Source organism: Schistocerca cancellata, chromosome 4 (assembly GCF_023864275.1).
Source record: "Schistocerca cancellata isolate TAMUIC-IGC-003103 chromosome 4, iqSchCanc2.1, whole genome shotgun sequence".
Lineage (NCBI taxonomy): Eukaryota > Metazoa > Arthropoda > Insecta > Orthoptera > Acrididae > Schistocerca > Schistocerca cancellata.
Window position 1 is genome coordinate 510,765,606 of NC_064629.1, and position 12,925 is coordinate 510,778,530.

The 12,925-nt window shown below is 38.9% G+C and overlaps 1 protein-coding gene across 1 annotated transcript in view; it reads right to left on the bottom strand.

Moving 5' to 3' along the window:
- The window catches only part of LOC126183758 (DEP domain-containing protein 1A-like), a 134,127-nt gene that overhangs the window by 16,493 nt on the left and 104,709 nt on the right, over positions 1-12,925 (bottom strand). Inside the window, exons 6-7 of the mRNA XM_049925985.1 lie at positions 4,340-4,463; positions 3,954-4,138 (exon numbers count right to left, since the gene is read on the bottom strand). Of these exons, the coding sequence (XP_049781942.1) occupies positions 3,954-4,138; positions 4,340-4,463 (309 nt within the window). The remainder of the gene's footprint in view (positions 1-3,953; positions 4,139-4,339; positions 4,464-12,925) is intronic.

Genomic DNA, 12,925 nt, shown 5'->3' on the forward strand with positions numbered 1-12,925 from the left:
CAAGCTTTCGCAACCAACGGTTGCCTCATCAGGAAAGAGGGAAGGAGAGGGAAAGACCAAAGGATTTGGGTTTTATGGGAGAGGGTAAGGAGTCATTCCAATCCCGGGAGCGGAAAGACTTACCTTAGGGGGAAAAAAGGACAGGTATACACTCGCGCACAAACACACATATCCATCCGCATATACACAGACACAAGCAGACATTTGTAAAGTTTTTTTTTTTACAAATGTCTGCTTGTGTCTGTGTATATGCGGATGGATATGTGTGTGTGCGCACGCGCGAGTGTATACCTGTCCATTTTTCCCCCTAAGGTAAGTCTTTCCGCTCCAGGCATTGGAATGACTCCTTACCCTCTCCCTTAAAACCCAAATCCTTTCGTCTTTCCCTCTCCTTCCCACTTTCCTGATGAGGCAACCGTTGGTTGCGAAAGCTTGAATTTTGTGTGTATGTTTGTGTGTCTATTGACCTGCCAGCGCTTTTGTTTGGTAAGTCTCATCATCTTTCTTTTTAGATATATTTTTCCCACATGGAATGTTTCCCTGTCCTTACTGGCTGAGGGAGAACAGGGCGTTCTCTCTTGTCCTTCGGGGAGACAGGGCGAATTAGTAGCGAGGCACCACTCAAAAAGCACGGTCGAGTAACTGGGGGCGGCTCCAAAAGAACAGTCGTGAGAAAATATTCCAGCTATTAAACATGAGATAAAGTGAAGGTTAGTTATCAGTTAACGCCATGTGTCGTGGGCAGTGTGTGTCACAATTATGGAAATTCAGAAAAGTATTCATATGTTGTAAAGGTTTGAATAATGGCGTAGCAAGAGCCACCATATTGGTTATTCTGTGAAGTGTTTCAAAGTGTGTTTTATTATTATTATTATTAAAATGAGTATAGCACAAAACGTTGTTGACATTTAACAACTGACATCCCGAAACACTCCACTTCACTTCAGCAGGATCCCACAGACATTGAACCTGGCGCCTGAGCGCTATAACTGTGCAATGAGGGACTACCGAAGCAGCAAGATTCCAGGTTAGTGGTACAGAAACCAGATAAGTAAGGCAGAGTCGCTTCCTGCTAGCTATAATGTCACTGAGGGCACCATAAATGGTCATTCACACTTCTTAACTCACAGGTAAATTATGTATCCACAACGTTTTTTCATTAACTATGTAGTGACATAAAAGGCCAGGAAACTAAACTGTTTTTCATGTATATGTCCAGACTGAAGTGATGAATTAGATTAGATTTACTTTCATTCCAATCGATCCGTAGTGAGGAGGTCCTCCAGGATGTGGAACATGTCAGAAAAACAACAATACATGGCAAATATTTACAACTAAAACAAATAAGCTAATGTACCATTCCACAGGTCCCAAGTGGAATGATCGTCACTTTTTAATGAACACTAAGAGTCATTTTACAAATACTAATGCACTGAATTTAAAATAAAAAAGTTTTTTATTTATTTATAAGGTAATAAACATGTAATACAGCTACTGTAATACTTATTTACAATGAACACATTACTGCACTGAAATGGTGCAGAAGTTATGTTGTACTTGTATACAAATCAGTTGGTTTTACTAAGAAATTCATCAATGGAGTAGAAGGAGTTGGCCACCAATAAATCCTTTAGGCTTCTCTTAAACTGAATTTCATTGGTTGTTAAGCTTTTTATGGCTGCTGGCAAGTTATTGAAAATGTGTGTTCCTGAATAATGCACACCTCTTTGTACAAGACTAAGTGACTTTAAATCCTTGTGAAGATTATTCTTATTTCTAGTGTTGATTCCACGAACTGAGCTGTTGGTTTGAAAAAGTGATATATTTTTAATGACAAATTTCATTAAGGAATAAATATATTGAGAAGCAGTAGTTAGTATCCCTAGTTCCCTAAACATGCTTCTGCAGGATGTTCTTGAGTTCACACCACATATAACTCTTACTGCATGTTTTTGTGCCCGGAAAACTTTAGCTTGGCTTGATGAATTACCCCAAAAAATAATCCCATATGACATTATGGAATGAAAGTAAGCATAGTATGCCAGCTTTTTCATTTTTATATCCCCTATGTCTGACAAAATTCGCATTGCAAACAGAGATTTGTTAAGACGCTTCAGCAGTTCTGTGGTGTGCTCCTCCCAGTTGAATTTATTATCAAGCTGTAATCCCAAGAATTTAACACTGTCCACTTCTTCTATCTTCTTGTCATCGTATGTTAGACATATACTCTCGGGACACCACTTACAAGGTCTGAACTGCATGTAGTGTGTTTTTTCAAAGTTTAGTGACAAAGAATTGGCTAGGAACCAGTGATTAATGTCCACAAATATTTTATTGGCTGATCTTTCTAAGACTACACTTGATTTGCTATTTATTGCAATGTTTGTATCATCGGCAAACAAAACAAACTTGGCATCTGGTAATGTTACTGATGAAAGGTCATTGATATACACAAGAAAAAGTAAGGGGCCCAAAATGGAACCTTGTGGGACCCCACATGTAATTAGTTCCCAGTTGGATGATGCCTGATAGCTTGATACATGTCTATTTCCTAATAACACCCTTTGTTTCCTGCCAGAGATATAAGATTTGGACCATTCTGCAGCATTTCCTGTTACACTATAATATTCTAGTTTACTTAAAAGGATATTGTGATTTACACAGTCAAATGCCTTTGACAGATCACAAACTATACCAGTTGCCTGCAATTTTTTGTCTAATGAATTAAGCACATTTTCACTGTAAGTGTAGATAGCCTTCTCAATATCAGAACCTTTTAGAAATCCAAACTGTGACTTTGATAGTATGTTATTTGAGATAAGATGGTTATAAAGACGACTGTACATTACTTTTTCAAAAATTTTTGAGAATGCTGGCAACAGTGAAATTGGACAGAAATTTGATGCTATTTCTTTATCTCCCTTCTTAAACAGTGGCTTAACTTCAGCATATTTCAGCCATTCAGGAAATATTCCAGTGATAAACGACTGGTTACACAGATAGCTTAATATGTTACTTAGCTCAGAATCACATTCTTTAATTAACTTTGTTGATATTTCATCATACCCACTAGATGTTTTTGATTTTAAAGATTTTATGATGGACATTATTTCTGTTGGGGTAGTGAGGGTCAAATTCATATTATGGAAGTTACTTGAAATGTCTGGTCTGAGGTAATCCATAGCAGCATCTACCGAACCTGACAACCCCATCTTTTCAGTAACAGTTATAAAATGTTTGTCAAAAAGTTCTGCAACACTATACACATCTGTCACCAATGTATCATTTACTCTTAATGCTATTTGTTCCTCTTCATGTCTGGTTCTACCGGTCTCCTCCTTCACTATATCCCATATTGTCTTTATTTTGTTATCTGATATGACTATCTTTTCCTTGTAATATATTTGCTTTGACATCCGTATTACAGTCTTTAATATTTTGCAGTATTTCTTATAATGTGCTATAGCATCAACATTGGAAATGTTTCGGATTGACAGATACAGAAAATTTGTACCAAGTCCAGGATTCGAACCCTGGTCTCCTGCTCACTAGACAGATGTGCTAACTACTATGCCACCCTGGCACTGTGGCTTTGCACAACTGCACAGACTACTCTGTGCAGATGTCTGAGACTTGAAATGATCTCTGGAAACATTACAGATTCATTGGTTAAACTTTTTTGAATGCCAACTATGTTTTCACAACTTTTCCTCCAATGAATCATTTCTGAGAAATCTATGGCTAGTCTGATGCAAAATACATATGTAGTTTATTATTATTATTATTGTTGTTATTACACACTGATCTACAAATGACTAGTAAGTAGTTAGAATTAATATTGAAGTACTTGTAACAAACTGCTTTAAGCTAACACATTCCTTACTAGTATATAAGATACAATCATTTGTCTAATAAACTTTAAACATAAGAAAATAAGCAAACAGCATTATCACCTGTGGCAAGTCCCATATAGTAGACTGACAGTTCTCCTCCACAGCAATGGATAATAGTGCCAATTGCTTCATAAAACTCAACAACAATTTCAATCTTGTACGATTGTGTGGAGGCACAAACAATAATAGTATCTGTAGAATTTCTATCAGAAGTCTTTCCGATGTATGCACCCATAAAACAGAGTCTGTAGGAACAACATATGAAGTAGTTAAAAGACTGTCCAGTAATATATCATACTACTCTAAGTAAATATTTATGGATAAAAATTTCCATTATTTATGAAACTGATGCAGGAAAACATGGTGGCTTCAGGGGATAGAGGAATGGAATAAGAAAGAAATATATACTCATAAAGAGAATAAAGAACAGTTTTGACAGCACTTACCAAACCTGTGCCCTTCTACTGTTTCAGGAATACTCTGGCTACTTCCTCTGGAGCTATCTGCAGAACTTGTTGCTGTATAATATGAACTGCTTTCACTTCCAGTACTATCAAGTGATGCTCTGCTCTATAGAATATCATCAAAGCTACAGTTACTACAGGAACAAAACAGTGAACATCTGTTTCACAAAACATGTTAGTTGAGCTCAGAAACATGAGAAACACGTGCATATATTCACATAACTTGAGATTAAAAAACTCTTTCTTGAGTTAACTTCTCACAGTATTGTAAGAGACACTGGAAGAAATGCAAGCTATGGCATAACGCAGTTAAAGAAAGTTACTTATCACAAATAATAGACATTATACTTACATCAGTGCTTCAAACTTAGATATGATGGTCTGATGATTAAATAACATTAAATCTGATGAGGGACCAGAGATTTTAATAAATACATTCATGTCCAAAAGCTCAGGCTTATCACCAGACATGAGACGCAAAGTGACAAAGAAATTTAAGCTACGAAACATTACTGAGAGCAAAACAAAGGTTTTTCATGTGAATAACATGTATTACTGACACCATCAGTTGATACTGAAAAAACTGTTCCCAGTGGTTAAGCAGTGCCAAATCCAGTGTGATTTCCATGCTTTTCCCACTTCCTAAAAGCTTAGACATACTGGGTGTATGTTGTCACTACAGAGTGCTGTGAACAATTAGGAGGTCATAAACTATTCAATCTTAGGCCCATTTGTGATGAGTTATAACTTACATAATCAAAATTACATCAAATTTAAACCATATAACATCTGCAGAAGGTGATCTGATTTACCTTACAAATTTCCTTTTCATACAAATAAGTAATGATTACAATCCTGAAAATAAGTTCTTATGCAAAACACAAAATAAAACACACACATAGCAGTACAAACATGTTATTTCAGCACATTTTATTCTGAATTTCATCAGCTGGCATCAAAAATTGCTAGAGAAGAAGGTATTAAATTGGTAAGCAACCTTCTTTCACAATTTTGGACAAAGGATGAAAGCAGATAAGTGCTTTGAGAATTGGTTTCCAATGCTCGGAGAGAACTGGCAGCACCACTTACGAGGTGGGACTTGCCATGGATAATTTTGCACAATAAATCATCATGATGTGGAATGAGCCTTTTACATTCAGATTGCAAATTAATCTGTACATCTATTTGTACTCTAAATATCACCAAATAATTATCTCCCCCCCCCCCCCCCCCCCACACACACACACACAAAATGAAAACGAGATATGCAGACTGAGTAAGCAATACCTAGCCACCACCTTTTACACATTACAAACATAGAAATTCTTCTATGGAATAGGAGTAGTTGTCAATGAGAAACTTTTTCAATTTAGTTTCAAATTTTACCTTGCTGTCTCAGACATTTTATATCACTGGGTAAGTGGTCAAAAATTTTTGTTGCAGTGTTGTGCACCCTTTCTGTGCTAAAGACAACCTTAATGTTGAGTAATGAATGTCACTTTTTCTTGTAGTATTCTAATTATTTACCTCATTGTTCCTTTTCAACTGCAGTGGATTATTTACAACAAACTTCATGAGGGAATGAATATAGTGTGAAACAGTAGTCAGAATGCCCAAACTCCTTGAACAAATATCTATAAGATGATCATGGATGAGCATCACACATTATTCTTACAGCACGTTTTTGGGTAATCAAGACCTTCTTTCTTAAAGATGAGTTACCCCCAGATCATTATTCCATACGACATTACTGAACGAAAATAAGCAAAATATGTCAACTTACTGATTTCTCTCTCCCCAAAATTTGCTATGATTCTAAGTGCAAATGTGGCTGGAACCAAGTTGTTTTAGGAGTTCCAAAATGTGTTTTTTTTTCAATTTAAATTCTCATCAATATTGAAACCTAAGAATTTTGAAGAACTGAATATGATGTGTGTGTGTGAAATACAGGGTGAGACCATTCACAGAAAACCAATCAATGATGCTTTTGAGAACTTTGTTCACCATTTCTTCCATTTCTGTATGTATACTGGGAATGATTACAATAAGAATTATGTCCCTGGATTCTGTTGGTTGAATTACTACTAAGTACAACTTTCTGCATTATTTTGGTTAGATATGATATGATCCATTGGTTGGCTATACCACCAGTCCCATAAAAATTCAATTTATCTAGGAGTATACTATGATTCACACAATCAAATGCTTTGGATAGGTCACAGAAAATACCTACCAGCACTATTTTATTATTTAATGCTGGTAATATATGATGTGCAAACATGCAAATGGCATTCTCAGTAGAGCAACCGTTCTGAAACCCAAACTGTGATTTGCTGAGGATATTATTGTTGCCAAGGTGAGATACTATTCTAGAATAAATCACCTTCTCAAAAATTTTGGAAAATGATGTCAACAGTGAAACAGGTCAGTAGTTACTGATGTCCCTCTTATCACCTGTCTTAAAGAGTGGTTTAACAATGGGATATTTTACTCTCTGGGAAAATGCCATGAGTTGGTGATGCATTAAATATTTCAGACAATACCAGACTTATTATATGTGAACAAATGTTTCATACTCTATTGGAAACACCATCAAAACCAGAAGTGCTTTTATCTTGAGAGAATGTATAACCATCTTAATTTCAGATGTAGAAGTTGTTGGTACATTCATATGATGTCATTTTATGAGAGTTACTTCAACATATTGCTGTGATCTTTCTCTTGACCTGTTGGTCCCTATGCTTTCTACTATGTTTAAGAAATGATTATTGAATACATTAACTACCTGTGATTTGTCATTTACAAACCTTCCACTCGATTCAATAGTAATGTTATCCTCTTCTGTGGTTGGTTGTCTTGTCTCTTGCCTCACTATATTCCATGTTAGAATTACTCTGTTGTCCGACGTACTGATTTCTGACATTACGTGCATGTTTCTTGATTTTTTAATAACCTTTCTCAGTAATTTTGAGTAGTTTTTGTAATGCACAACTACTGCAGAGTCTTGACTTGTTCTTGCCAAGAGATACATTTCCTTTTTCCTTTCTCAAGATATTTTAATCCCCTTATTGATCCATGGTTTTTTACATGGCTGTTTAATGTCCCTTCTGATTAGCTTATGTGGAAAGCTATTTTCAAATACTGATATATGTCATGGAATGGATTGAATATTATATCAGCAATTGGTTCTTATAAATTTCATCCCAGGTTCTTTCTTGTAAACTACTCTTAAAAACATTTGCCCTAAAGTCATTAATGATTCTGACTGACTTCCACTGAGGTGTATCCACACTGTAAGGCACTATGTCATTTATCCTGACTAACTGTGCATCATGATCAGAGAAAGCATTTGTTACTGGGTAAACAGTTATTTTCTTGCTTTGTGCCTCATCAAAGAAAACACTATCAATTAGGGACCTACTGTCTTTATCCAACCCGTGTTGGAAAGTTAACTACTGAGAGCAAATTGTATGATCCAAATAAGGTTTCCAGATCATTTTTCCTATCAGAATCCTTTAGAAAATCTACAGTGAAGTCACCACAGACTATTAACTGCTTGCTGATGTCTGACAGACAGCACAGTAAGGAATCCAGGTTCCTCATAAATAATTCAAAATTTCCCAGTGGAGATCTATAAACTGTTACAATTAAAAGCGAACTATTTTTCAGCAGTAATTCACCAGCACACACTTCTATGCAAAATCTACTTGGGTCAATGCTTTTCAACTTGTGTTCTGTCTTAATATATGCAACAACTCCTCCTTTTCCCATATTAGTTCTGCATGAGTAAGCTGGCAGACTAATCTTTTATGTGTAACTTATCTAATCCTGTGGTTATGTGGTGCTCAGACAGACACAGGATGTTTATCTTTTCCTCTAAATTTTGCAAGCAGGGAAGAAGATCTTCTACCTTATTACTCAATCCTCTGATATTTTGGTGGAATAAGCTAACCTTACTTTTCTGTGCATTCTTCTGGGACTCTTCTGTTATAGTGACTTCTTTCAAAACAGGGTACCTGAAACTTGATTCTAACCTAAAATAGGTGCCCCTCTGACACCAGTAACCACAGGGATCTTGCACTGTGTGATGGCGGCCCCTGTACATATCATGAAAGTAGTTCAGCCAACCTATCTTTCCCTCTCCTATTCAGGTGTAGGCCATCCCTAGTATAACCCAATCTCCCAATTGTAGCAACGGGCACTGCAGTCATATAAGAATTCATTTCAGTCAGCAGTAACCTGCTCAACTCAGAGTTAACACAGCTGATAGCAGTATCAAACCAGGGCTGGTCATGGGGCTGCAGGACCCCTATGAAACATTTGTGTGTTTAGCTGTTACTCCTGTTTTATCCAGGTCACCCCTAACATTGTAATTACTGTTCTTAGCCAGGCTAATTCCTGCTCCACATACTATAATAACCAATCCTCTCTGCAAAAACCTTTGAAAATAGAGCTTTAGACGCATTTTTGCGAGGGGTCTCGCCCGATTTTTCACGCCGGATACAGATGGAAAATCCAAGTGACTTAGCAGCAGCACTGCATTTAGCTACACATTTGCAGGAAGTGGATAGCGCCACTAGAAGTCGCAATTTTTTCGTCTTTCAAAGAGTGTTACCGTTGTGGGAAGCAAGGTCATTTTAAAGGACAATGTCGGGAATCGCAGTGTTTCAATTGTCAGAAAATAGGGCATAAGGCACAGCAGTGTAAAGCCAAGAAACGGGTTAATGATACAGCAGGTAAAAAACTGTTAAACGAAAAAGGGAGTGTTCCTGCCGTCGGGAGGCATTCCCAGAAAATAGAGGTACTCAGAGAGTGCACGAAGAGGCGGATTGTAGTTTGATGGCTTGGATAAAAGAGAAGTGGCAAAGAGTTTTAGTTGATACTGGAGCGCATGTATCAGCAGTCAGTGTGGACCTCGTGCGCAAGAAAGGATTGGTAGCTCCGAGATACAGATTGCGCGCAGTAGGTGATAAAAAATTAGATGCACTAGGGACAGCACAGCTCAAGTTTAAGATAGGAAATGTGTGGTTCCGGGAGCAAATGGAGGTGTTGTCAACTGTGGGACAGGGATTTTCAGCGATACTTGGGTTGGACTTTCTGATTAAACATCACGCCAAAATTGACCTTTCGCAACATATGCTGGAACTTGATGGGAACTTGTTCTCAATGGGTACAGCTGTTGCAAATGTTTCAGAGTCGCAAGGTGCACTGATAGCTAAGGTGATACCAACTAAACTGCGTATAAGTGCATTAAAGGTGATTTCATGTCACAAAGTACGAACAGGTACAGGGAAGTTGATCTGGGTACCAGTGGATGTTGATGTGCCACAGGTTTTAGATGGAAAGCATTGCTTTATTTGTAGGCGTGTATCACAGGTAATGGACATAAATGGGCAGTTTATGGTCCCAGTGAGTTTAGATAACTTTGGGCGGGATGATGTCTATCTGCCAAAGGGATTAGTAATAGCAACAGTAGAGTTAATGGATGAAGAGGACATCGATAGTTCGAGGCTAGACTATGATGTAAAGCAAACCGTCAGCACGTCTGCACTCTTTGTGATGGCAAAGAACATCCAATTGCGTTCACGTCTCGTCAACTTAACAAGGCGGAACAAAATTACTCCACAACGGAGAAGGAATTGTTAGCAGTAATATACGGGATTTCGTACTTTCGATGTTATCTGTATGGTAGAAGGTTTAAGGTTGTGATGGATTATTCAGCTCTGAAATAGTTATTAGGTCTGAAAGACCCAGTGCGTAGGCTAGTGAGATGGGCGCTGAAACTCAGTGAGTTCGATTATGAGGTAATACGCAAGCCAGGTGTGAAACATGCCAATGACGACGCATTGAGCAGGAAAGTGGCAGTATTACAAGTAACAGGAATGACTGAAGATGAGTGGAAAAGGGCACAAGCCGTGGATAGTGATTGCCAATTGTTCAGAAAGCAACTGCAGTTCCTAGTACAGGACGGGTTACTTTGCAGGTCGACAAAATGATCCCGTGCGTCGTCGTACAAGCAGTGTTAAGATCTGAAGTTTTGCAACAGGCGCATGACCATTTTCTTTCAGGACATGGCGGGAGAAGAGCTACGGATAGGCAGATAAGTTTTCGTGGATGACATGACGTCAAGACATGGACGAGTATGTCAGAAATTGTGCGCCATGTGCACAGCGTGTGGACTTGAGCCATCAAAAGATTCAGCTTCAAAGACTGCCAGAGGCAGACAGACCTTTCCCACAAATCTGAATTGATGTATTAGGCCCATGTAATAGGAGTGCAGCAGGGAATAAGTATGCGTTAACAGTGATTGACCACTTTTCTAGGTATTTAGTCATGGTCGCATTACCAGATCAGAAAGCAAGTACGGTGGCACAAGCTTTAGTTAATAATTGGTTACTCAAGTATGGGATACCTCAGTCCTTAATCTCGGATCAAGCAGAAGCAGACAGTAAACCGGGTATTAAGTATAAGTTGCGTTCGAGGGATGTGTAGTTAGCAGTAATTATCACGTGTGTATTATTTTCGTGCACGGACTAGGGTTATTTGACTGGTATTAAGGGGTAGTGATGGGAGTTTTTTCCTTCTCTCTCCGTTCTGTAGGTGACGCAGGATGGGGTACAAGTGGATAATATGGGGCATAGTCCTCTGGCAGCTGACACAAGCTGGCCAGGTACAGGATATGCCGTTGCGAAGTGGGGTGTTGTTCGGGAAACAACCGGATGCGGTCCTCACGAGTCACGAGTGGAAGCTTCAGCCGGCATTCAACATCCTGCAGGTAAAGAACGAGATGTGGCAGCTACAGGAGGTGGTATCGAGTGTGGAAACGGCTGCATCTAAGAACGGAATATTACGGGACGTGCAAGAAGAGTATGAGGCTTTGGATAGGTCATGTAAGGAAACAACTGCGCCAAGTCGTGAGCATGATTCCGAGGAGGAGAAAGAGAGTAAAGAGGGGTTGGTTGAATGCAGGTGGGAAGTTGCTGAAAACAATTTTTGGAACAGCAGATAGAGACGATATTGGGGGTTTGAACAATTCTTTAACAGTTATTCGTGACAGGGGGGAAAGCATAGGGAAGTTAGTGGATATACACACACAACAGAGATACGGGGATTAGGTACAGAGTTGTTGAATGTGACACGCGTGGTGCGTGGGGTGGCTACAGGGTTATGAGCATATATAGAACAAACACATAAATTATTGAATACGGATCTGGAACAGGTACAAACGCAATTGGATATAGTGGAAAGGAAGCTGGAAATGGCTAAATTGCTGCGGGAACTGGTTAACGGCATTGGTTATGCACAAGTGAGGATGGATGAATTGCAAGAGGCAGTACATCACGCATTGCACGGGCAGGTGAGTGTGACGTTGATGTCACCAGAAAAATTCAGACGGAGTCTGAAGCAGGCAGAGGGAGAGTTTCCAGAGGGGGTAGAGCACGTAGTGCCGATAATTGAAGCGAATATGTCACTTTTTTTTATCATATGTCTAGGATTAAGGTAACAATGGATCTAGTTAAGATGTATATAAAGACTAGATTTCCAGTAACTAGTGTGGGGAGACAGTATCACTGTTACACAGTGCATCCTTATGTGGTCAGACGGGAGCGCATGCGGAAGGGCGTACAGTTCAGGACACAGGAGGTTTTATTAATTTCTAAGGAGGGGTATACTCATGCTACTATGTCGAGTTTAGAGTTGAGTAGGTGTCTAATGGAGTCAGTTTCCATTTGTACATCACGGGTTGTTTTCATGGGCAAGGGGTTGTGTGACATCCAGTTATTTAGGGCAGAAACAGAAGCCTCAGAGTGTCAGAGAATAATAGTGAAGCCTACGCCACATTTTCAGCGAGTTGGGAGGCATTGGTTGTATTCAGTATTCGCTATGGAGAGGATATCAGCCAAGTGTTATGACAATGGGAATTGGACAGCAACCACGGAGATGGAATTACGGGACAGTGGTTTGCTAATCAATGGGACAAATTGTGAAATAGTAGGGGATCGTTTCAGCTTACCAGTGACAGTCACGGGAGTCACCAAGGTTACAGATACTCATCTGATGTTGTACTGGCCAGATGCATCATTCAGCATCGTTCCAGGAGAAAATTTGACGTATATTAACAACACCTTGGATGCTACACTATTGCAAACGATAGATAAACTAGTAGATTCGGAGAAAGGTCAAATTTCAATGCAGCAATTGTTAAGGCATGTGGAGGAGTACGATACCAGGTGGAAACATAGCATAGTGACCATTGGTATTTCAACCAGTACTTTTACTGTGTTGATTGTATTTATCAGTGTGGTATATGTCTTATTAAAACGGAGGATTCAGCATGTTACTGCAAGACCGCTCCATGAGATTCCTGTGGAATGGATTACCAGTAGGGCATGAGTCAGGGTAACCTGGATGTATATAGGGAAGAAGTAGAATATAGAATAGAACTAGAGTTAACGTATAAGGTAAATTCGGGGACTAATTTAATTTTTAGGAGGAGGCAGTGTTGCGGCCACATGTAGTAAGTGTTGCTTCATGCAGTGGAGAATGGCAAAACAGAGGCACGCCGGA